General features: G+C 49.2%; 1 protein-coding gene across 2 annotated transcripts; it reads right to left on the bottom strand.

Annotated features, from left to right (window-relative positions):
• Positions 1–838: 838 nt before the first annotated feature.
• Positions 839–22,881, bottom strand: LOC121298805 (antigen peptide transporter 2-like). Of its 2 annotated transcripts, XM_041226034.1 has the most exons (12): positions 22,799–22,881; positions 21,305–21,901; positions 19,546–19,660; positions 18,829–18,959; positions 9,673–9,878; positions 8,397–8,594; positions 7,652–7,780; positions 6,985–7,173; positions 6,405–6,578; positions 4,218–4,377; positions 3,872–4,008; positions 839–1,088 (listed from the first exon to the last, which is right to left on the bottom strand). In XM_041226034.1, exons 2-12 carry the CDS (start codon positions 21,852–21,854, stop codon positions 882–884), a joined length of 2,196 nt encoding a protein of 731 aa, XP_041081968.1. In that variant the 5' UTR covers positions 21,855–21,901; positions 22,799–22,881; the 3' UTR covers positions 839–881. The 2 variants fall into 2 exon arrangements, with proteins under 2 accessions (XP_041081968.1, XP_041081967.1); XM_041226033.1 differs by having other exon boundaries at positions 21,305–22,826.
• Between the last annotated feature and the right edge of the window lie 94 nt (positions 22,882–22,975).

The following is a 22,975-nucleotide window of genomic DNA, read 5'->3' as shown; positions in this document are numbered from 1 at the left end:
TGCTTATATGATTGTATTGGAGGTATACCTTTCTTGTATATAAAGTGTTTTTGAATCAAAAATATATTTTTCAGCTTAATTGTTTCTCTGCACTGTGTAATCCACTGATATATCAGAGTTTAATACCTACAGATAATAACTAGATACACTGTGTAATACACTAAAATATCAGGGTGTAAAATATCTGTATAATAACTAGATACACTGTGTAATCCACTGAAATATCAGGGTGTTCAGATAATAAATACAGTGGAGTTCAATCTGCAATAGAAGGTGGTTATACACTGTATAATCCACTGAAATATCAGGGTGTAATATCTCTATATAATAACTACATGTACTGTGTAAGTTTGGCATCTGGGAGACAGAAAGTGGGGATTGCCAGCCAGTTACATTTGATAACTAGAAATGTTTTTGTGAATGATAATAAAAGCCATTTATTTTTTTAAACACACACAGGAGCTCAGTATAGTGGCAGAATAAGCCAGTCACTCATGGGGTTTCATTGCTTTGTGTTTTATTATAAGAACACATTGTTCATACTGTACAGCACATATTTCATATAGAGCAGCTTCACACAATGAAAACTTCAAACTGAGCTCCTCACACTGAGCACTGAATCAGACATACAAGCGGTGTGTGTGTAACCCCCCCCCCCCCCCCCCCAAGCCCCCCCCTGCCCCCCCAACATGCCCCCACCACACATCTTGTGTGTGTGTAACCCCCCAGCCCCTCAGACCCTCCACATTGGTGTGTGTGTAACCACTCCCCAGCCCCCCTGCCCCCTGGAGGTTGTGTATGTGTGTGTGTAACCCTGCGCCAGCTCCCCCCTGCTCTCTCCACTCTGTGTGTGTAACCCCCAGCCCCCCAGCGGTGCCCCTCTATTGCGGGGGCTGTGTCTCTGTGAAGAGCCCCTGCACCAGCCTGTGATAGCTGCCCTCCCTCCTCATCAGCTCCTGGTGAGAGCCCTGCTCCCGCACCTCCCCACCCTCAATCACGATGATACGATCAGCCTTCTCCACCGTCTTCAGGTGATGAGCGATCACCAGGACCGTCTGACCCTGGGTGCGAGACAGAGACTCCTGGATCTGAGAGGAGAGAGAGAGGCAGGTCAACACAGTGAGAGCAGGGGAGGAGGATTAACACAGTGAGAGCAGGGGAGGAGGATTAACACAGTGAGAGCAGGGGAGGAGGATTAACACAGTGAGAGCAGGGGAGGAGTATTAACACAGTGAGAGCAGGGGAGGAGGATTAACACAGTGAGAGCAGGGGAGGAGCATTAACACAGTGAGAGCAGGGGAGGAGGATTAACACAGTGAGAGCAGGGGAGGAGGATTAACACAGTGAGAGCAGGGGAGGAGGATTAACACAGTGAGAGCAGGGGAGGAGGATTAACACAGTGAGAGCAGGGGAGGAGTATTAACACAGTGAGAGCAAGGGAGGAGGATTAACACAGTGAGAGCAAGGGAGGAGTATTAACACAGTGAGAGCAGGGAAGTATTAACACAGTGACAGCTGGGAAGTATTAACACAGTGAAAGCAGGGGAATTTTTTTCGACGGTTACGCAGCGTCTGTGTCGTGTTGCTGCACACAAGACCGAGAGCGAGTCCCAGTAAGGGGGCGTGGCCACTAGACTGTGTGTTCTGTGATTGGTTGTTTATGTTTTGTTAATGTTCTGTTGTCAGGCACTTGTAGGGCGGTGTGAAGGGTGGGGGCAGGGGGCAGGGGGTTGGAATCTGGTTGGCTGAGAGCTGATAACAGTTCTGGGTTTGTACGGTCATGGAAATCACTGAAACCTCATGGAATTTGAAAACGGCGATTTGCAGGCCTGGAAAATGTCTTGGAAAAAAAATGCTGAGAAAATGTCACTTGATTGAGACCATGGCGCCAAACCCATAGAGGCAATACCGCTGTATATTTTGCCCCTCTACTTGTTTTGCTCAGTGTATACACACTGTTATTTTGTTATGGGGTTGCCTTTAAAAGGCTTAAAACGTAATACAAACGGAAAGTCATTCAGAAGACCACAGAATCCGACATTGATAAAAGAAGGTAAAAAAAAACACAATAAAATGCCCCCTACATGGATATTGCTGCTCTAGAAAAAGTGCAAAGAAGAGCGACCAGAATTATCCGGATTTAAAAGGCATGTCATATGCAGACAGACTAAAAGAACTGAATCTATTCAGTCTTGAACAAAGAAGACTATGCTGCGACCTAATTCAAGCATTCAAAATTCTAAAAGGTATTGACAATGTCGACCCAAGGGACTTTTTCAACCTGAAAAAAGAAACAAGGACCAGGAGTCACAAATGGAGATTAGATAAAGGGGCATTCAGAACAGAAAATAGGAGGCATTTTGTTACACAGAGAATTGTGGGAGTCTGGAACCAACTCCCCTGTAATGTTGTTGAAGCTGACACCCTGGGATCCTTCAAGAAGCTGCTTGATGAGATTCTGGGATCAATAAGCTACTAACAACCAAACGAGCAAGATGGGCCGAATGGCCTGCTCTGGTTTGTAAACTTTCTTTGGTTTGAGCCGCAGTCTGCACTGCGCTGTTTACAGCTAACGTCAGCAGCAGTGTGCTGGGCAGTTTGGAGACGACAGAACACGATGTATTAAATAATATAGGATGGGTAACTATATATTAAACAGGCAAGAGAGAACCAGGCGGGTTTTATTTTATTTTTTTATAATAAGGAAGTGTATAGGTTTGTGTTGCTGCGCATGATCAGGTTTAAGTTTAACATCAATAACTTTAAATAAAGTGTTGTTCATGTTGTTAAGCACTGGGAGTGATCTAAAGCAGTGCTGTTTCAAAATAACAAAACCCCTTTTTACTTTAGTCAAGGAATGTTTTTATCATTATTAAAAATGTGTCATCGTTCTTTTACTGAAATTTCTTTTCAGCTTTCATATGAAGCTTTTTGTGCTCATTCAAACCAAGTTTACTCGACCTGAAAAATGTTTAAGACATTTTTCAAGTCAAGTAGGTTTATCTGTGTATAAAAAACAACAATCGAGTCGCAGTCCTTTTCACAGCGTGTCATCTTACTTTAGAGGCACTTGAAATCATAAGATAATTAAAATGTTTCCTTCTGTTCCTCTCCCTGTCGTGCAGCATACTGTCAGCGCTTGTTAAAGATATAGAATAATGTATCCGATCCAAAGAAAGTGCAAAACCTGCCCCAATATTTAAACCTAGACTTATTTTAAAACTAGCAAGCGATGACTAGCAGCAGTTACATTCTTGTTTTACGTTATTTTATTCAGGGTAAACTTTGCCCCTAGGCTCTAACTCAATGGACCATAATTAGAAGCAGCACAAAGACAAGAGACACGCTTTCTGGAACAAGACCATTTTAATGATATAAACAGGAAACAGCTGTTGACGGGTCCTTAATGCAGCTGAGTTTATACTGTTAAATGTACACGGTTGAAATGGTTTGACTCTCTTTGCATTTGCTTGAGGGTCAATAGAGATGTATGTGTTTGTGTTTATCTGTTCAGTCTATCTGCTCAACTTCACCAGAGTTTACACACCTTGTTATTCACTACAGCGCTGACTCACTGATCTGAATGTCTCTTAATTAATGTCTCTTAATTACGCTGCAATCCAAACATGTGTTATTTGTACATTTTATTTAAAATAATGTTTGTTTTCGTCATAAAATCAGTTCATCCAATCAAAGACTGCGCAGACAGACACTCAAATAGACAGACAGACAGACAGACTCTCAGACAGACACTCTCAGACTCTCAGACAGACGGTCTCAAACAGACAGACTCTCAGACAGACTGACAGACTCTCAGACAGACCGACTCTCAGACAGACTGACAGACTCTCAGACAGACAGACTCACTCACCGCATGCTCGCTCTCGATGTCCAGGCAGCTGGTGGCCTCGTCCAGGATGAGGAGCTGTGGGTTCCTGACGAGAGCTCTGGCGATCGCAATGCGCTGCTTCTGTCCTCCAGCCAGCTGCCCCCCCCTCTCACCCGCGTCTGAACAAACACAGCAAATGAACCAATGGCTTTGTGCAGCTCTATTTCCCCCAGAGCTACATAGTATTGCATTGTACTGGTGTGTGTGCCTCATAGTATTGCATTGTACTGGTGTGTGTGGCTCACTGGTGTTGTAGCTGTGCTGCAGAGTGCTACATAGTTTGTATTGTATTGTATTGCATTGTATTGTACTGGCATGTGTGCCTCACCAGTGCTGTAGCCACGCTCCAGGCTCGTCACGAAGCCGTGTGCGTTGGCTCTCCGCGCTGCCTCCTGGGCTTGCTCCAGAGAGCAGTCTGGGAGCCCGTAGCCGATGTTGTCTTTGATGGAGCCGGCAAAGAGGACCGGCTCCTGACCCACCAGGGCAATCTGACAGGGGCAGGAACATAAGAGTGAGTGAATACACTGACTGAGGAACAGAGCACTGCCATGAACACAGCGACAGCACAGATAAGCAGACCAGACAGAGAGATTCACTGTTACATTATCCAGACAGAGAGATTCACTGTTATATTAACCAGACAGAGAGATTCACTGTTACATTAACCAGACAGAGAGATTCACTGTTACATTATCCAGACAGAGAGATTCACTGTTACATTAACCAGACAGAGAGATTCACTGTTACATTAACCAGACAGAGAGATTCACTGTTACATTAACCAGACATGAAGAGGACTGACTGCCACCAGGGCAATCTGACAAGGACAGGAGCATGAGTGAATACAATCTGACAGGGACAGAGGCGTGAGTGAATACAATCTGACAGGGACAGAGGCGTGAGTGAATACAATCTGACAGGAAGAGAAGCGTGAGTGAATACAATCTGACAGGAAGAGAAGCGTGAGTGAATACAATCTGACAGGGACAGGGGCGTGAGTGAATACAATCTGACAGGAAGAGGAGCGTGAGTGAATACAATCTGACAGGAACAGGGGCATGAGTGAATACAATCTTACAGGGACAGGGGCGTGAGTGAATACAATCTGACAGGGACAGGAGTGTGAGTGAATTCACAGACTGTGGAGCAGAGCCGTGCCATGAACACAACAAGAGAAGAAGCAGGACCAGTCAGAGAGCTGCACGAGTTGCATCTATAGAAATGAAAAACCTGGACAGGACTGGTTCAATAGACCCAGAGTTTACCAGCCCTGACATGCAGCTCACCTTCAGTGCAGTGTGAGTACTGAGTGCTAGTACTGTGAGTGCTGGTAGTGTGAGTTCAGTGTGAGTGCTGGTGGTCTGAGTGTAGTGTTAGTGCAGTGTGAGTGCTGGTAGTGTGAGTTCAGTGTGAGTGCTGGTGGTCTGAGTGTAGTGTTAGTGCAGTGTGAGTGCTGGTAGTGTGAGCGTAGCGTGAGAGCTCAGTGCAGTGTGAGTGCTGGTGGTGTGAGTGCAGTGTGAGAGTGCAGTGTGAGTGCAGTGTGAGTGCTGGTAGCGTGAGAGCTCAGTGCAGTGTGAGTGCTGGCAGTGTTAGTGCTGGTACCGAGTGCAGTGTGAGTGTAAAGTGAGTGCTGGTAGTGTGAGAGCTGAGTGCAGTGTGAGTGCTGGTAGTGTGAGTGCAGTGTGAGTGCTGGTAGTGTGAGTGCAGTGTGGGTGCTGAGTGCAGTATGAGTGCTGGTACTGTGAGTGCAGTGTGAGAGCTGGTAGTGTTAGTGCTGGTACTGAGTGCAGGGTGAGAGCTGAGTGCAGTGTGAGTGTAAAGTGATTGCTGGTAGTGTGAGTGCAGTGAGTGTAAAGTGAGCGCTGGCAGTGTGAGAGCTGAGTGCAGTGTAAGTGCTGGTCCTGTGAGTGCAGTGTGAGAGCTGAGTGCAGTGTGAGTACTGGTACTGAGTGCAGTGCAAGAGCTGAGTGCAGTGTAAATGCTGATAATGTGAGTGCAAAGTGAGTGCTGGTAGTATGAGTGTAGTGTGAGTGCTGGTAGTGTTAGTGCTGGTACTGAGTGCTGGTCCTGTGAGTGCAGTGTGAATGCTGATAATGTGAGTGCAAAGTGAGTGCTGGTAGCATGTGCAGTGTGAGAGCTGAGTGCAGTGTAAGTGCTAGTGGTGTGAGTGCTGGTCCTGTGAGTGCAGTGTGAGAGCTGAGTGCAGTATGAGTGCTGGTAGTGTGAGTGCAGTGTGAGAGCTGAGCGCAGTGTGAATGCTGATAATGTGAGTGCAAAGTGAGTGCTGGTAGTATGAGTGCAGTGTGAGTGCTGAGTGCAGTGTGGTAATATGAGTGCAAAGTGAGTGCTGGTAGTGTGAGTGCAGTGTGAGTGCTGGTAGTGTGAGTGCTGATAGTGTGAGTGCTGGTAGTGTGCATGCTGAGCACAGTGTAAGTGCTGGTAGTATGAGTGCAGTGTGAGCGCTGGTAGTATGAGTGCAGTGTGAGTGCTGGTAGTGTGAGTGTGAGTGCTTTACCTTTCTGTGCAGGTACGAGTGCTGGTATTCTTGAAGGGGAGCCCCGTCCAGCAGGATCTCCCCACTCTGGGGCTGGTAAAAGCGCTCCAGCAGAGACACACACGTCGACTTCCCTCCGCCAGAGGGGCCCACCAGAGCTGTGATCTCACCGGGGTGCAGCTCAAACGAGACGCTCTAGAGGGGAGAGAGAGAGGGGGACAACACAATAAAAGACAGTAAACCAGAGATACCTCTCTCACACAGACAGAGAGAGAGAGAGAGAGAGAGAGAGAGAGAGAGAGAGAGAGAGAGAGAGAGAGAGAGAGAGAGAGAGATCTCACACACATAGGGGCACCAGAGCTGTGATCTCACTGGGGCGCAGCTCAAACCAGACGCTCTGAAACACAAGATCAATTCAAACTAGAGACCACAGAGATGGAGTGAAACAGTGTATCTGAGCAGAGACCTTCAGCACTGTTCTAGTGTAATGGAATTGTGTCAGGTGCTCTACTCTCTGCTCTATCATGTGTAATGCTCTGGTGTCAGGATGCTCCACCCTCTGCTCTCTCCCTGTGTAATGCTCTGGTGTCAGAGTGCCTACCTTGATCACAGGCACGTCGGGTCTGCTGGGGTAGGTGAAGCAGACGTTGTTGAACTGCACGTGTCCTCTCAGGGTCTCGGGCTGCAAGGTGCCGTCAGTGGAGACCATCGGCCTGCGATCCAGATACTCAAACACCTTGGCAGCCGCCCCCACCGAGTTCAGCATGTTAGAGCAGATGTACACCAGAGCCTGCAGGGGAGACAGAAAATAAAGAATCAAATCTATAAGTATATACACTGACCGGCCAACACAAGACAGAGCAAACACCAGCCCTGTGTTCCTGTGAAGTGCCATGTGTCCCACTCCACCCTTGGAAGCTTTGTGAGTGTGCAACTATTCAGCAACAATTAACAGATTAAGAGAAAAATTATAAGAATTCAATATGGGACCAACAGAACCATGCAGTACCACAGAACTACTACCCTAACCCACTGCAGAGCCAGTGTGTGACTTTGCACAGCCAGGACACAAACTTGCACTCCCCTGAATGTGTGCCTCCCCCTGCACACCACGCGCCCATGCCTTTACCCGAGAAGACCCTCAGAGACCCTTGAGGACCCCTGCACTGCCCTGACTGTGTAGAGAGAGCAGACAGTGTAAATTATAGTTTAATGATATTGGAAGCTACTCAGTGTTATTCAAGGACTGTAAAGAGAGAGAGACCTACCCGAATGTGAGAGCCCAGATCCCTCTGGTACAGGATGAAGGCCACCAGGCTGCCCGTGCTCATCTCACCTGCTTTAATGAGACTACGCCCGTAGTACAGCATGAGCACCTGCACTGCTAGAGTGATGAGCTGCAGAGAGAAACAGCGAACAGACAACCAATCACACCTCCAGTCTCAGAACAAACTCAATATCCCAAAAGGTGCTGACAGGGCAGTCCAGCACATACAGGGCATTCCAGCACAGACATCCTGCAGCATTTTCATGATCCACACAGGCTACAATAAACTACAATGCAGTGTGAGTAATCAAAGCTGTCGTAATAGATGTGCACACAAACTTCAATCAAACTCATTTTAAAAAAACTGTAATTCAATGACAAACGTTTCTCTTTGAATTTCCAAATTCAGCACTATTACGTGTTTAATGGCTAAGGATGTCAAATTAATTTGAAGTGGGTCATCACGGCTTATGCTGGTGAATGTTAGAAGAGCAGCCCTCTGCATATGAGCTTCTCCACAGGGATGAGTGTCACATTCCCACAGACACCCCCACCTTCTCGACACACCCCTTTCTCAATAGACACACCCCCTTTTCCAGACACACACCCTTCTCAACAGACACACCCACTTCTCAAAAGACACACCCCCTTCTCAACAGACACACCCCTCTCAACAGACACACCCCCTTCTCAACAGACACACCCCTTCTCAACAGACACACCCCCTTCTCAACAGACACACCCACCCTTCTCAACAGCAGGTAGGCAGCTCTGATGGTGTCCCTGCTGTTCTTGAGTCTCTGCGTGTCTGACAGCTTGCTGTCGTATCTCTTGGCTTCAGTGTCCTCTGTAGCGAAGCTCCGCACTGTTTTAATAGCAGAGACCGCCTCCCCCGCCGCCTCATTGGACCGCGCGATAGAGTCCTGGACCTCTTTGGCTAAACGCTGGGATAAAAGCAAGTATCTCTAGTTTAGTGCATCAACAGATTGGAACCCAGGCCTCCAGAGGAAGGTGAAAGGCTGGTCTAGAGCATTAACAATAACCCACTAGCGCCACCTAGCCCCCCAGACTGGAACCCAAAGAAAGGTGACATGCTTGACTGAGACCCTGCTGCCTGTCTGTAAGGGAGCATGTGTGTGTGTGTGTGTGTGTGTGTGTGTGTGTGTGTATATCTGTGTGTTTGTGTATCTGTCTGTCTGTCTGTGTCTGTGTGCATCTGTGTGTGTGTGTGTCTGTGTGTGTGTGTGTGTGTGTGTGTGTCTGTGTGTGTGTGTGTGTGTGTGTGTGTGTGTGTGTGTGTGTCTGTCTGTGTGTGTGTGTGTGTGTGTGCATCTGTGTGTGTGTGTGTGTGTGTGTGTGTGTGTGTGTGTGTGTGTGTGTGTGTGTGTGTGTGTGTGTGTGTGTGTGTGTGTGTGTGTGTGTGTGTGTGTGTCTGTGTGTGTGTGTGTGTGTGTGTCTGTGTGTGTGTGTGCTGTTGTGTGTGTGTGTGTGTGTGTGTCTCTGTGTGAGTGTGTGTGCGTGTTCTCTCTCTCGGCGGGAGGGGTTCCTGGTAGTAGGAGTTGTAGATGTTCTTTGATGATGCTGATCAGCAGGATCTCTATGACGGTGAGTGTGTGTATGTGTGTGTGTGTGTGTGTGTGTGTGTGTGTGTGTGTGTGTGTGTGTGTGTGTGTGTGTGTGTGTGTGTGTGTGTGTGTGTGTGTGTGTGTGTGTGTGTGTGTGTGTGTGTGTGTGTGTGTGTGTGTGTGTGTGTGTGTGTGTGTGTGTGTGTGTTTGTGTGTGTGTGTGTGTGTGTGTGTGTGTGTGTGTGTGTGTGTGTGTGTTTGTGTGTGTGTGTGTGTGTGTGTGTGTGTGTGTGCGTGTTCTCTCTCTTGGCGGGCGGGGTACCTGGTAGTAGGAGTTGTAGATGTTCTGTGATGATGCTGATCAGCAGGGTCTCTATGACGGTGTGTGTGTGTGTGTGTGTGTGTGTGTGCATGTGTGAGTGTGTGTGCGTGTTCTCTCTCTTGGCGGGCGGGGTACCTGGTAGTAGGAGTTGTAGATGTTCTGGATGATGCTGATCAGCAGGGTCTCTATGACGGTGACCAGGGTCAGCCTCCAGGACAGGCTGAGCATGAGGGACAGCATGGCTAGCGTCTTCATCAGGCTGCGCAGGAACACGTTCATGTTCATGGCCACGGACTGGCTCATCAGCGTGGTGTCTGTGGACAGCCGGGACGTGATGTCACCTGCGCAGGAGAGCACAACAGCACAGTTCAGGGCGATCGCATCAACACAGCAGCGGATTCACCCTCCTCTTCTAGCTTCATACAATCACAGCACAGCGGATTCACCCTCCTCTTCTAGCTTCATAAAATCACAACACAGCAGATTCACCCTCCTCTTCTAGCTTCATACTATCACAGCACAGCAGCTTCACCCTCCACTTCTAGCTTCATACAATCACAACACAGCAGATTCACCCTCTTCTAGCTTCATACAATCACAGCACAGTGGATTCACCCTCCTCTTCTAGCTTCATACAATCACAGCACAGTGGATTCACCCTCCTCTTCTAGCTTCATACAATCACAGCACAGCGGATTCACCCTCCTCTTCTAGCTTCATACAATCACAGCACAGCAGATTCACCCTCCACTTCTAGCTTCACACAATCATAACACAGCAGATTCAACCTCTTCTAGCTTTATAAAATCACAACAAAGCTACGAGTCGTATTAATTGAATTTTGATTAATTCACTTTTTCAACTGTATTTTTTAGAAAGGATTTATACACGCATTCTCAAAGCACCGTTTAACATTCGAGTGGTTTTGAAACTCACACCAGCCCTGGGGTTCAGAACCCCCCTCAATGAAGTCTGTTATTGAAATGATCAGGAGCCAGGAGTTTGAGCAGGTTTAGAAACTCATACTAGCCCTGCTGCTGCTGCTGCACCTAGTCCTGGGGTTCAGAACTCCCCTCAATGAAATCAAATGATCGGGAGCAGGTGTTTGAGCAGGGTTAGAAACTCACCCCAGCCCTGCTGCACCCAGCCCTGGGGTTCAGAAATGATCAGGTGCAGGTGTTTGATGTTAAATAAACTGTTTCTCCCTGCAGTGCAGGAGCAGCTCCTATTGAGGTGTTTCAGGTGATGTCATCACAACACGGCGCGGCCATGCTGGCAGTGAAAAATCACCGGCAGGAAAAGACAACTCCGCTCAGGGATGCCACGCCCACACCGCTCACGGATGCCACATCCGCACCGCCTGCCGTTGCCTGCTGCTCTGCATCGCCTGGGGTTGCCCTCTGCTCCGCATTGTCTGGAGGAGCTGTTTCTGCTGTGTACTCCTAGGGTTGCTGACGGTCCCGCTTCGCCTGGGGTCGCTGCTGCCTCTGGTTTGTCTGGGGTCGCTGTCACCTCTGCTTCGCCTGGGGTCGCTGCCGCGCTGCCTGCGCTGCTGCTTCGCCTGGGGTCGCTGCCTGCTCTGCTTCGCCTGGGGTCGCTGCCACCTCTGCTTCGCCTGGGGTCGCTGCCGCCTCTGCTTTCTCTGGGGTCGCTGCCGCCTCTGCTTCGCCTGGGGTCGCTGCCGCCTCTGCTTTCTCTGGGGTCGCTGCCGCCTCTGCTTCGCCTGGGGTCGCTGCCGCCTCTGCTTCGTCTGGGGTCGCTGCCGCCTCTGCTTTCTCTGGGGTCGCTGCCGCCTCTGCTTCGCCTGGGGTCGCTGCCGCCTCTGCTTCGCCTGGGGCTGGGGCCTCTGCTTCGCCTGGGCTCTGCTTGCGCCTGGGGTCGCTGCCTGCCTCTGCTTCGCCTGGGGTCGCTGCCGGCTCTGCTTCGCCTGGGGTCGCTGCCTGCTCTGCTTCGCCTGGGGTCTCTGCTTTCTCTGGGGTCGCTGCCGGCTCTGCTTCGCCTGGGGTCGCTGCCGGCTCTGCTTCGCCTGGGGTCGCTGCCGGCTCTGCTTCGCTTGGGGTCACTGCCAGCTCTGCTTTGCATGGGGTCGCTGCCGGCTCTGCTTTGCCTGGGGCCGCTGCCGGCTCTGCTTCGCCTGGGGGTCGCTGCCGCCTCTGCTTCGCCTGGGGTCGCTGCCTGGCTTTGCTTCGCCTGGGGTCGCTGCCTGCCTCTGCTTCCTCTGGCAGCGTTTCGCTGCGGAGCCTCAGCTTCCACTTGGGGTCGCTGCTATGCTAATGAGGGTCGCTGCAGCCTCAGCGTCGCGTCGGGAGCTGGCCTCTGCGCTTCGCATGGGGTCGCTGTCGCCCTCGGCTTCGGCAGGGGCGGTCATGCCGGGCTACGCTTCTCCTGGGGTCGCGGCCGACTGCCTCGCCTGGGGTCGCTGCTTGCTATCTCTGGGGTCGCTGTCGCCTCTGCTTCGCAGGCGGGTCGCTGCGGACTCTGCCTTCGCCTGGGGTCGAAGCGCCTCCAGCTGACCGGGAGACGAAGCGGAATGCTTCCCCTGGGTCGCTGTCGCCTCTGACCCATCGCCGGGGACGAAGCGGACCTCTGGCTTTGTCGTCGCGAAGCGGACCCCTCTGCTTCAGCTGGGGTCGAAGCGCCTCTGCTTCGCCTGGGGCGCTGCCGGACTGCTTATCTGGGGTCGCTGACGCCTCTGCTTCGCCTGGGGTCGCTGAGACGAAGCGGACTGCTTCGCGATGGGGTCCGACGAAAGCCTCTGCTTCCAGCTGGGGCGCGTGACGCCTTGAGAAGGACTGGGGTCGCTGCCGCCTCTGCTTTCTCTGGGGTCACTGTCACCTCTGCTTCGCCTGGGGTCGCTGCCGCCTCTGCTTTCTCTGGGGTCGCTGCCGCCTCTGCTTCGCTCTGGGGTCGCTGCCGCCTCTGCTTTCTCCTGGGGTCGCTGCCGGCTCTGCTTCGCCTGGGGTCGCTGCCGGCTCTGCTTTCTCTGCTTCTGCTTTCTCTGGGGTCGCTGCCGCCTCTGCTTTCTCTGGGGTCGCTGCCGGCTCTGCTTCGCCTGGGGTCGCTGATTGCCTTATGCTTTTAGAACGGGGTCGCCCCCTCCGCCTCTGCTTCGCCTGGGGTCGCTGACGCTGGAGTGTCGACCCAGCGTGCCGAGACGCTGAGCTTATTTTGAGTCGCTGCAGGCCTCTGCTTCGACCTGGGGTCGCTGCCGCCTCTGCTTTCTCTGGGGTCGCTGCCGCCTAACTGCTTGCCACCGTAGCTTGTCGCTTGGGACGCGCTGTCGAAACACTTTGGGGACGAAGCGCCTTGCTTCTCGGGTCGATGGGGGACTGCTTTGCCTGTAACGGTCGCCCCACTGCGCTGGCGAATGGCTTACGGACCATGTGTGTGTGTCGGGGGGGGGGGGGGTGTAATGTAACAGGGTGAGGAGCCCTGTAGCATTTATTTATTTTTAGAACGGGGTTTCCCCCTCCACATTTTTGTTTTGCAGCGTGGGTGGGAAGCCCCATCCACAATTAAAAACCTCTTGGTAATGTGTGGCTGTCGGCTAGTGCGTTGTTAAACTAGTCGGCAGTCACACGTAACTCGTGCAGATTTTGGAATAATTACTAGCTAGTTAAACTCCTCAGCCATGGTACACAGTGGCTCTCAAAAGTATTCACCCCCCTTGGACTTTTATTTTATTGTGTTACAGCATGGAATCAAAATGGATTTAATTTGCCACTGATCAACATAAAAAATAAAATCTACAAATTGTTCTAAATTAATTACAAATATAAAATAATTTATTGCATAATTATTCACACCCTTGAGTATTTGGTAGAGGCAACTTTGGCAGCAATTACAGTCATGAGTCTATTTGGATAAGTCTCTACCAGCTTTGCACATCTGGACACTGCAATTTTTGTCCATTCTTCTTTGCAAAATTGTTCAAGCTCTATCAAGTTGGATGGAGACCTTTGGTGAAAAGCAATTTTCAACTCTTTCCACATATTCTCAATTGGATTGAGGTCCGGGCTTTGATTGGGCCATTCCAGGACATTGACCTTTTTGTTTTTAAGCCACTCCAGTGTGGCTTTAGCTGTATGTTTGGGGTCATTGTCCTGCTGAAAGATGAGTCTTCTCCCAAGTCCCAGGTCTCTTGCAGACTTCAGCAGGTTTTCCTCCAGGATTTCTCTGTACTTTGCCGCGTTCATTTTGCCCTCTATCTTCACAAGCTTTCCAGGCCCTGATGGAGAGAAGCATCCCCATAGCATGATGCTGTCACCACCATGCCTCACAGTAGGGATGGTGTTCTCTGGATGATGTGCAGGATTAGGCTTGCGCCAAACATAGCGCTTAGCATTGAGGCCAAAAAGCTCTATTTTGGACTCTTCAGACCACAGAATCTTCTTCCACTTGGTCTCAGAGTCTCCCACATGCCTTCTGGCAAACGCTAGCTGAGATTTGATGTGAGTTTTTTTCAACAATGGCTTTCTTTTTGCCTCTCTCCCATAAAGGCCAGTTTTGTGAAGCACCCGGGCTATTGTTGCCATATGCACAGTGTCTCTCAGCTCAGCCATGGAAGACTGTAACTCCTTTAGAGTTGCCATAGGCCTCTTGGTGGCCTCCCTGACTAGTGCCCTTCTCGCCCGGATACTCAGTTTTTGAGGACGGCCTGTTCTAGACAGATTCACAGTTGTGCCATAATCTCTACATTTCTTAATAATGGACTTTACTGTGCTCCGGGAGATATTCAATGCCTTGGAAATGTTGGTGCATTTGAAGAACCTTATTCCAGATTTGCTTTGAATCTTCCTTCATCTTCATGATGTAGTTTTTGTTAGGAAATGTACTAACCAACTGTGGAACCTCCCAGAGACAGGTTCAGTTTAGTTCCAGCTGCCTAAGTGGATACATAGCTGCATTTTTCTGAGATGGCATCAAGAGGCTGCAAGCATCCGGCAGACGCATTTTGCTATGTCTGCGGCCAATTTATCAAGACAAGAGCGAAAAAGTACTCCGTGGAAGCATCTGCTAAGATGTGTGAGGCCTACAAGGCATATTTCTGTATGCCTGTTGGGGATCAAGACAAACCCTGGGCACCTCATTTCACCTGCGAGCACTGCAAAAAACTCTGGAAGGTAAGATGGACAATTGTTGCTCGGAATTTTATGTTATAAAATTTGTTACAATTTTTTAAATTGTAAAAGTTTTTAATTTTAAAATGTTTTACAATTTTCAATGTTATTGAAAAAATATATCATATATGAAAAATGTTGCGAGAATCTCTTACACATTAGTCATGGGTGAAATAAATGTATTTTTGTAGGATGGTACAGAGGAGAAAAGAGAGCCATGAAGTTCGCTATCCCAAGAATTTGGCGGGAACCCACTGACCACTCAAGCAACTGCTACTTCTGCATGGTGGACCCTTCCAAACGTCGGACTGGCAAGAATGCACCTGCTATCACGTATCCGGACCTTCCTTCATCCATCGCCCCGGTGCCACACTGCCATGAGCTCCCCGTACCCACTCCTCCGGAGAGAGAGAAGCCATCTTTAGAAGAGAGCAGCAAGTCAGAGAGCGAGGAAGACATTGTAGATCCAGATGACAATTTCAGAGGTGGAGCTGAGGAGAGAAACCCATACTACCCCAACCAAAAAGACCTCAACGACTTGATTAGAGATCTTGGTCTCACCAAGTCCAATGCCGAGCTTTTGACGTCTAGGCTCAAGCAGTGGAACTTGTTGGATGAAAGTGTGCAAGTCGCAGATCAGAGGAAGCGTCACCAACCTTTTTCCAGCTTCTTCACCCATCAAGATGGGCTCTGCTTCTGCCACAATGTGACCAGTCTGTTCGAGGCAATCGGAATCGCCTGTAACCAGAATGAGTGGCGCCTCTTCATTGACAGCTCATCCAGGAGCCTCAAAGCCGTGCTGCTCCATAATGGTAACAAGTACCCGTCTCTTCCCCTGGCTCACTCGGTGCACCTCAAAGAGGATTACAACAGCATCAAGACCTTGCTGGACGCCTTGAAGTATGATGAGTACGGCTGGGAGGTCATAGGAGACTTCAAAATGGTGGCATTCCTGATGGGTCTCCAAGGCGGTTTTACCAAGTTTCCCTGCTATCTTTGCCTTTGGGACAGCAGGGACACCAAGGTGCACTACCACAGGCGGGACTGGCCACAGCGGACCGAGTTCTCTGTGGGGAGGAACAACGTCAAGTGGGAGCCACTGGTGGACCCCCGGAAGGTGCTGATGCCACCACTGCACATCAAATTGGGCCTTATGAAACAATTTGTCAGAGCTCTAGATAAGGAGTCGGCAGCCTTCAAGTACCTTCAAGACTTCTTCCCTAAGCTGTCTGAGGCAAAGGTCAAAGCCGGTGTCTTCGTCAGACCACAGATAAAGAAGATCCTGGAGTGCAATGAATTCCCCAAGAAGCTCACTAGTAAGGAGAAAGCGGCTTGGAACTGCTTTGTCGCAGTGGTTCGGGGCTTCCTGGGCAATCACAAGGCCGAAAACTATGTGGAGCTGGTTGAGACTCTGGTGAAGAACTACGGCACAATGGGCTGTAGGATGTCCCTCAAAGTCCATATCCTTGATGCTCATCTTGATAAATTCAAGGAGAACATGAGAGCGTACTCGGAGGAGCAAGGCAAGCGCTTCCACCAGGATATACTGGACTTTGAACGCCGCTACCAAGGACAGTATAACGAGAACATTATGGGAGACTACATTTGGGGGCTGATTCGTGAAAGTGATTTACAGTATAATCGTAAATCCCGAAAAACTACTCACTTCTAAATCTTTTGTAGTCATTTTTGTATTACTTTAGTATAATATATGTTAATTTGGATTCATATGTTGTTTTTTTCTGACTTTATGTGAACGAAAAGACACAAATTCGCCCGTTTTCTCATTGGAAATAGGTAAATTTCAAAATATCACTGTCCTGGTCACAAAAGCAAAGTTTGTGGGGAATAATAACCATTTTCTATACTTTTGAGGCATAAGCAATTAGGAAATAACACTTACTACCCAGGGACAAAAATTGTGTTACATAGTGTTATCTGTTCAGAGATACCAGGGTATTGAGTAAGGAAGGAGTCTGAGTGAGGAAACATGGGCTCTACAATCCCAGCCCTAGTCTACACACATATATTGTTCTTAAAGAAATACTCATCACAGTTACAAAGTACTTGTACCTGTCTTTGTAATGCTGTGTACTCACACCTGTCTTGGTAATGCTGTGTACGGTGCCTGTCTTGGTAATGCTGTGTACTCACACCTGTCTTGATAATGTTGTGTACGGTGCCTGTCTTGGTAATGCTGTGTACTTGTCCCTGTCTTGGTAATGCTGTGTACTCACACCTGTCTTGGTAATGCTGTGTACTCACACCTGTCTTGGTAATGCTGTGTACTCACACCTGTCTTGGTAAGGCTGTGTATGGTGCCTGTCTTGGTAATGCTGTGTACTCGTCCCTGTCTTGGTAATGCTGTGTACTCACACCTGTCTTGGTAATGCTGTGTACTCACACCTGTCTTGGTAATGCTGTGTACGGTGCCTGTCTTGGTAATGCTGTGTACTCGTCCCTGTCTTGGTAATGCTGTGTACTCACACCTGTCTTGGTAATGCTGTGTACTCACACCTGTCTTGGTAATGCTGTGTACTCACACCTGTCTTGGTAATGCTGTGTACTCACACCTGTCTTTGTAATGCTGTGTACTCACACCTGTCTTGGTAATGCTGTGTACTCACACCTGTCTTGGTAATGCTGTGTACTCACACCTGTCTTTGTAATGCTGTGTACTCACACCTGTCTTGGTAATGCTGTGTACTCACACCTGTCTTGGTAATGCTGTGTACTCACACCTGTCTTGGTAATGCTGTGTACTCACACCTGTCTTGGTAATGCTGTGTACTCACACCTGTCTTGGTAATGCTGTGTACTCACACCTGTCTTGGTAATGCTGTGTACTCGTCCCTGTCTTGGTAATGCTGTGTACTCACACCTGTCTTGGTAATGCTGTGTACTGTCTTGTGCCTGTCTTGGTAATGCTGTGTACTCGTCCCTGTCTTGGTAATGCTGTGTACTCACACCTGTCTTGGTAATGCTGTGTACTCACACCTGTCTTGGTAATGCTGTGTACTCACACCTGTCTTGGTAATGCTGTGTACTCACACCTGTCTTGGTAATGCTGTGTACTCACACCTGTCTTGGTAATGCTGTGTACTCACACCTGTCTTGGTAATGCTGTGTACTCACACCTGTCTTGGTAATGCTGTGTACTCACACCTGTCTTGGTAATGCTGTGTACTCACACCTGTCTTGGTAATGCTGTGTACTCACACCTGTCTTGGTAATGCTGTGTACTCACACCTGTCTTGGTAATGCTGTGTACTCGTACCTGTCTTGGTAATGCTGTGTACTCACACCTGTCTTGGTAATGCTGTGTACTCACACCTGTCTTGGTAATGCTGTGTACTCACACCTGTCTTTGTAATGCTGTGTACTCACACCTGTCTTGGTAATGCTGTGTACTCACACCTGTCTTGGTAATGCTGTGTACTCACACCTGTCTTGGTAATGCTGTGTACGGTCCCTGTCTTGGTAATGCTGTGTACTCGTCCCTGTCTTGGTAATGCTGTGTACTCACACCTGTCTTGGTAATGCTGTGTACTCACACCTGTCTTGGTAATGCTGTGTACTCACACCTGTCTTGGTAATGCTGTGTACTCGTACCTGTCTTGGTAATGCTGTGTACTCACACCTGTCTTGGTAATGCTGTGTACTCACACCTGTCTTGGTAATGCTGTGTACTCACACCTGTCTTGGTAATGCTGTGTACTCGTCCCTGTCTTGGTAATGCTGTGTACTCGTACCTGTCTTGGTAATGCTGTGTACTCACACCTGTCTTGGTAATGCTGTGTACTCACACCTGTCTTGGTAATGCTGTGTACTCGTCCCTGTCTTGGTAATGCTGTGTACTCGTACCTGTCTTGGTAATGCTGTGTACTCACACCTGTCTTGGTAATGCTGTGTACTCACACCTGTCTTGGTAATGCTGTGTATGGTGCCTGTCTTGGTAATACTGTGTACTCACACCTGTCTTGGTAATGCTGTGTACTCGTACCTGTCTTGGTAATGCTGTGTACTCGTACCTGTCTTGGTAATGCTGTGTACTCACACCTGTCTTGGTAATGCTGTGTACTAACACCTGTCTTGGTAATGCTGTGTACTCGTACCTGTCTTGGTAATGCTGTGTACTCACACCTGTCTTGGTAATGCTGTGTACTCGTACCTGTCTTGGTGGTCTCGAAGAAGCCGATCTCCTGCTTCACCAGCGCTCTGAAGAGCATGACCCGCACACGCTTGTTGAGTCTGGACAGGGAGCACATGAAGAGACCCCCGCGCAGCCCCGCAGAGAGAGAGCTGGAGAGAGAAGGAGCACATGAAGAGAGAGCTGGGGAGAGAGGGAGCACATGAAGAGAGAGAGAGCTGTGGAGAGAGGCAGCGCATGAAGAGAGAGAGCTGGGGAGAGAGGGAGCACATAAAGAGAGAGAGAGCTTGGGAGAGAGAGCTGGGGAGAGGGAGCACATGAAGAGAGAGAGCTGGGGAGAGAGGGAGCACATGGAGAGAGAGCTGGTGAGAGGGAGCACATTAAGAGAGAGCTGGGGAGAGAAGAACACATGAAGAGAGAGAGCTGGGGAGAGAGGGAGCTGAATGAACCCTAACCATAGTGCTGTGTGATCCAATTAAGCCACTCGTGTCTGAGATGTAAACACATTGACAGAGTGTCTCTAAAACTCCAGCAGTGAGAGCATTACCACAGCACTCCCCGGCTTCAGCCACGTGGGACTTTAGACAGGCTTTGTACAGACAGAAGGATGCTGTGCTGTCGTGTGGACTTACCTCCCCAGTGAGAAGAGGGGTAGGGTTAGGGTTAGGGGCAGGGTTAAGGGTAGTGTTAGGGTTAAGGGTAGGGTTAGAGTTAGGGTCAGGGGTAGTGCATTATTACCTCCCAAGTGAGAAGAGGCCCATGAAGAGGATGGCGCTGCTGAAGGCGTTCTGCTTGTACCTGGAGCCCAGGATGTCAATCACCTTCCCAGTGTAGAAGGGAATGAACATCTCGACTGCAAACAACACAAAATAGGACAGGGCAGTTAATACACAAAACAGGACAGTCAATACACAAAACAGGACAGGACAATCAATACACAAAACAGAATAGGGCAGTCAATACACAACGCAGGATAGTCAATACACAAAACATGACAGTCAATACACAACACAGGACAGTCAATACACAACACAGGACAGGGCAGTCAATACACAACACAGGAAAGGGCAGTCAATACACACAACAGCACAGGGTAGTCAATACACAACACAGGACAGTTAATACACACAACAGGATAGGGCAGTCAATACACAACACAGGACAGGACAGTCAATACCCAATCAGTGAAAACACAGAGTCCACCTGTCTGAATGTGCTGCAGCATGGTGCATTGTGGGAGTGTGTGGATGTGCTGCAGCATGGTGCATTGTGGGAGTGTGTGGATGTGCTGCAGCATGGTGCATTGTGGGAGTGTGTGGATGTGCTGCAGCATGGTGCATTGTGGGAGTGTGTGGATGTGCTGCAGCAGGGTGCATTGTGGGAGTGTGTGGATGTGCTGCAGCATGGTGCATTGTGGGAGTGTGTGGATACTGCAGCATGGTGCATTGTGGGAGTGTGTGGATGTGCTGCAGCATGGTGCATTGTGGGAGTGTGTGGATACTGCAGCATGGTGCATTGTGGGAGTGTGTGGATGTGCTGCAGCATGGTGCATTGTGGGAGTGTGTGGATGTGCTGCAGCATGGTGCATTGTGGGAGTGTGTGGATGTGCTGCAGCATGGTGCATTGTGGGAGTGTGTGGATGTGCTGCAGCATGGTGCATTGTGGGAGTGTGTGGATGTGCTGCAGCATGGTGCATTGTGGGAGTGTGTGGATGTGCTGCAGCAGGGTGCATTGTGAGAGTAGGTGAATGTGCAGACAGACCCTGCTGTCACCTGGGACCACCTTGTAAACTTCATGTATGCTCTATCTTGCTCAGTGCAGTTCGGTTGTCTCTGTGAATATGATAATTGAGATGCCAAGTTCAGGGAATCTAGCAGTCTGATTTGATCTGATCTGATTGGAAAATAAAAACCCTGTAACATTATTTTGGGAATACTTTATTGAAACCCATAGAAGAAACAGGGATAGAAACCCAGAGTCTAAAACAGCTAAGATACAGAAGAGGTAACCCCTGAATAAATAAACTAGTGTGAATGAAGCCTGTGCTGCCCTGGGTACCCCAAACCTATTCAATGAACCCTGTGCTGCCCTGGGTACCCCAAACCTATTCAATGAAACCTGTGCTGCCCTGGGTACCCCAAACCTATTCAATGAACCCTGTGCTGCCCTGGGTACCCCAAACCTATTCAATGAAACCTGTGCTGCCCTGGGTACCCCAAACCTATTCAATGAACCCTGTGCTGCCCTGGGTACCCCAAACCTATTCAATGAACTCTGTGCTGCCCTGGGTACCCCAAACCTATTCAATGAAGCCTGTGCTGCCCTGGGTACCCCAAACCTATTCAATGAAGCCTGTGCTGCCCTGGGTACCCCAAACCTATTCAATGAACCCTGTGCTGCCCTGGGTACCCCAAACCTATTCAATGGCTATGTTCTCAAAGTCTAATATAGTGGCCAGTGGGCAGCAATTGAGTTATAGATGGACAGAGCAACTCACATATCACTGCCAGCGATAGGAACAGGAAGGCGCCTCCCAGCAGGAAGGTGTCTGGTTTGGAGTATCCAATCACCCTCATGAACAAGTCCTTGGCTTGCTGCTGCTTCTTCTCCTCCCCGCTGGAGCCCTCTGCCTCGGTCCCGGCACTGCAAGGGAACGCGGTCTCCCAGAACAGGCAGGCCGTCGCCGTCACTGCATTGGCCAGCAGGCAGAAGCCAAGGCACGGCGAGCCGGTGACGATCTCCACGGGCTTCACATACACCGCCCGCTGCCAGCTCTGGAGAGCCGGAGTGAGAGCGCACAGCGCGGCCACATAGAGCAGAGGGCCCCGGCCCATCACAGCACTGCCTCTCCCAGCTTGAGAGAGGAGACTCAGGGAGGTCTGACTGAGCAGGGCCAGTTTAACCAGGGCCACCAGCCAGAGGCAGAGCAGCGACTCGGCCCCGAAGGGATCCAGCGTGAGGGGCAGCAGGAGAAGCCCACAGTGCAGCAGGGAGCTGGCTGCGATATCACACGCCAGGAAGGATATCACCACAGAGATCACATTCATCACTGCAGCAGAATGATCAAGTCCCTTCAAAACTAGATTCACAGCACCTGAGAATGACAACATTAAAACAAATTCAGATTTTAGGAACGGACCGTTTATCAGGTGTAAGGCAGCTGATTCCGTTATTGCCAGCAGCTGCACAAAACCAATGCATAATATAACCACCCATTCACTTTCTCTATCCCTAAGGCGAGTGAAAAACAAGCATTTCTCTTTCTTGAGCTCTGATGGTGTGGAGCTGTTAAGCTCCTGGCAGCAGTGTTTTTGTGGAGTTTCTTGCTGGCAGTAGAATCTGTTCTGGTACCCAAACAAGACTGCATCAGGAGAGTTACTTGTTTGAATGTTTTACACAAATAACTAACTGAGCTGCTTAGCATTCCAGCATCTGCTGCCAGTACTGGGAACTGGAACCAGTGTAATTGCTTCTTAGTGGATACAGGAATACAGGAGTTAGATTAATAGAGGTTGCAGTTTTGAGTACAGAAACAGCAAACACAATTGTTTTTTCTTCTCTTTTTTTTGTCCACGTCTTGAACCAGCCACTCTTCAACCAGCATGAAGTCTTTTAAACTCAGATGTGCAGCCTTTGAGGCAGAAGTCTCAGATTTCCAGGGACACACAGACTCCTGGAGGCGAGGCACAAATACACCGAAGCACAGACTGCGTAGACTCGCGCTGTCAATGTTTTATCTGTTTTAATTAATGGATGGAAAAACGATTTTCCAAAGGCAGTTTTATTAAACCTCCAAACTCAGACCAAATTAAGATGTATGCATTTGTTAGCGGTGGTACAAGATGTTTTAAAGAATGCCTACTAGTTTTTTGTTTTTGTTTTTTTTAAAGACCGCGACTAGTTTTGCTATATCACATGGTAAATAGCTAAAGCATTCAAAGCACACAAGTGTACTGGTACTGAACCCACGACCGCTTAAGATACCACGAACCTGCAGCTTTCTGAGTATCGAACCGGACGTATATGCGCTGCTAAATGATATCCTTCCGCGTCGTGAGTTCTGTCAGGTTTACTTTTACTTTCGGTTGCTGGCTGAATTAAAACGGTAATTCCCATTGGCAAGAGAAAAGGGGACTTTTAATCTAGTAAAAACAAATACATATGTTGC

Source organism: Polyodon spathula, chromosome 24 (assembly GCF_017654505.1).
Source record: "Polyodon spathula isolate WHYD16114869_AA chromosome 24, ASM1765450v1, whole genome shotgun sequence".
In the NCBI taxonomy this organism is placed as follows: Eukaryota; Metazoa; Chordata; class Actinopteri; order Acipenseriformes; family Polyodontidae; genus Polyodon; species Polyodon spathula.
The sequence above is the reverse complement of the archived record's forward strand: the minus strand, read 5'-3'. Positions and strand labels throughout refer to the sequence as shown.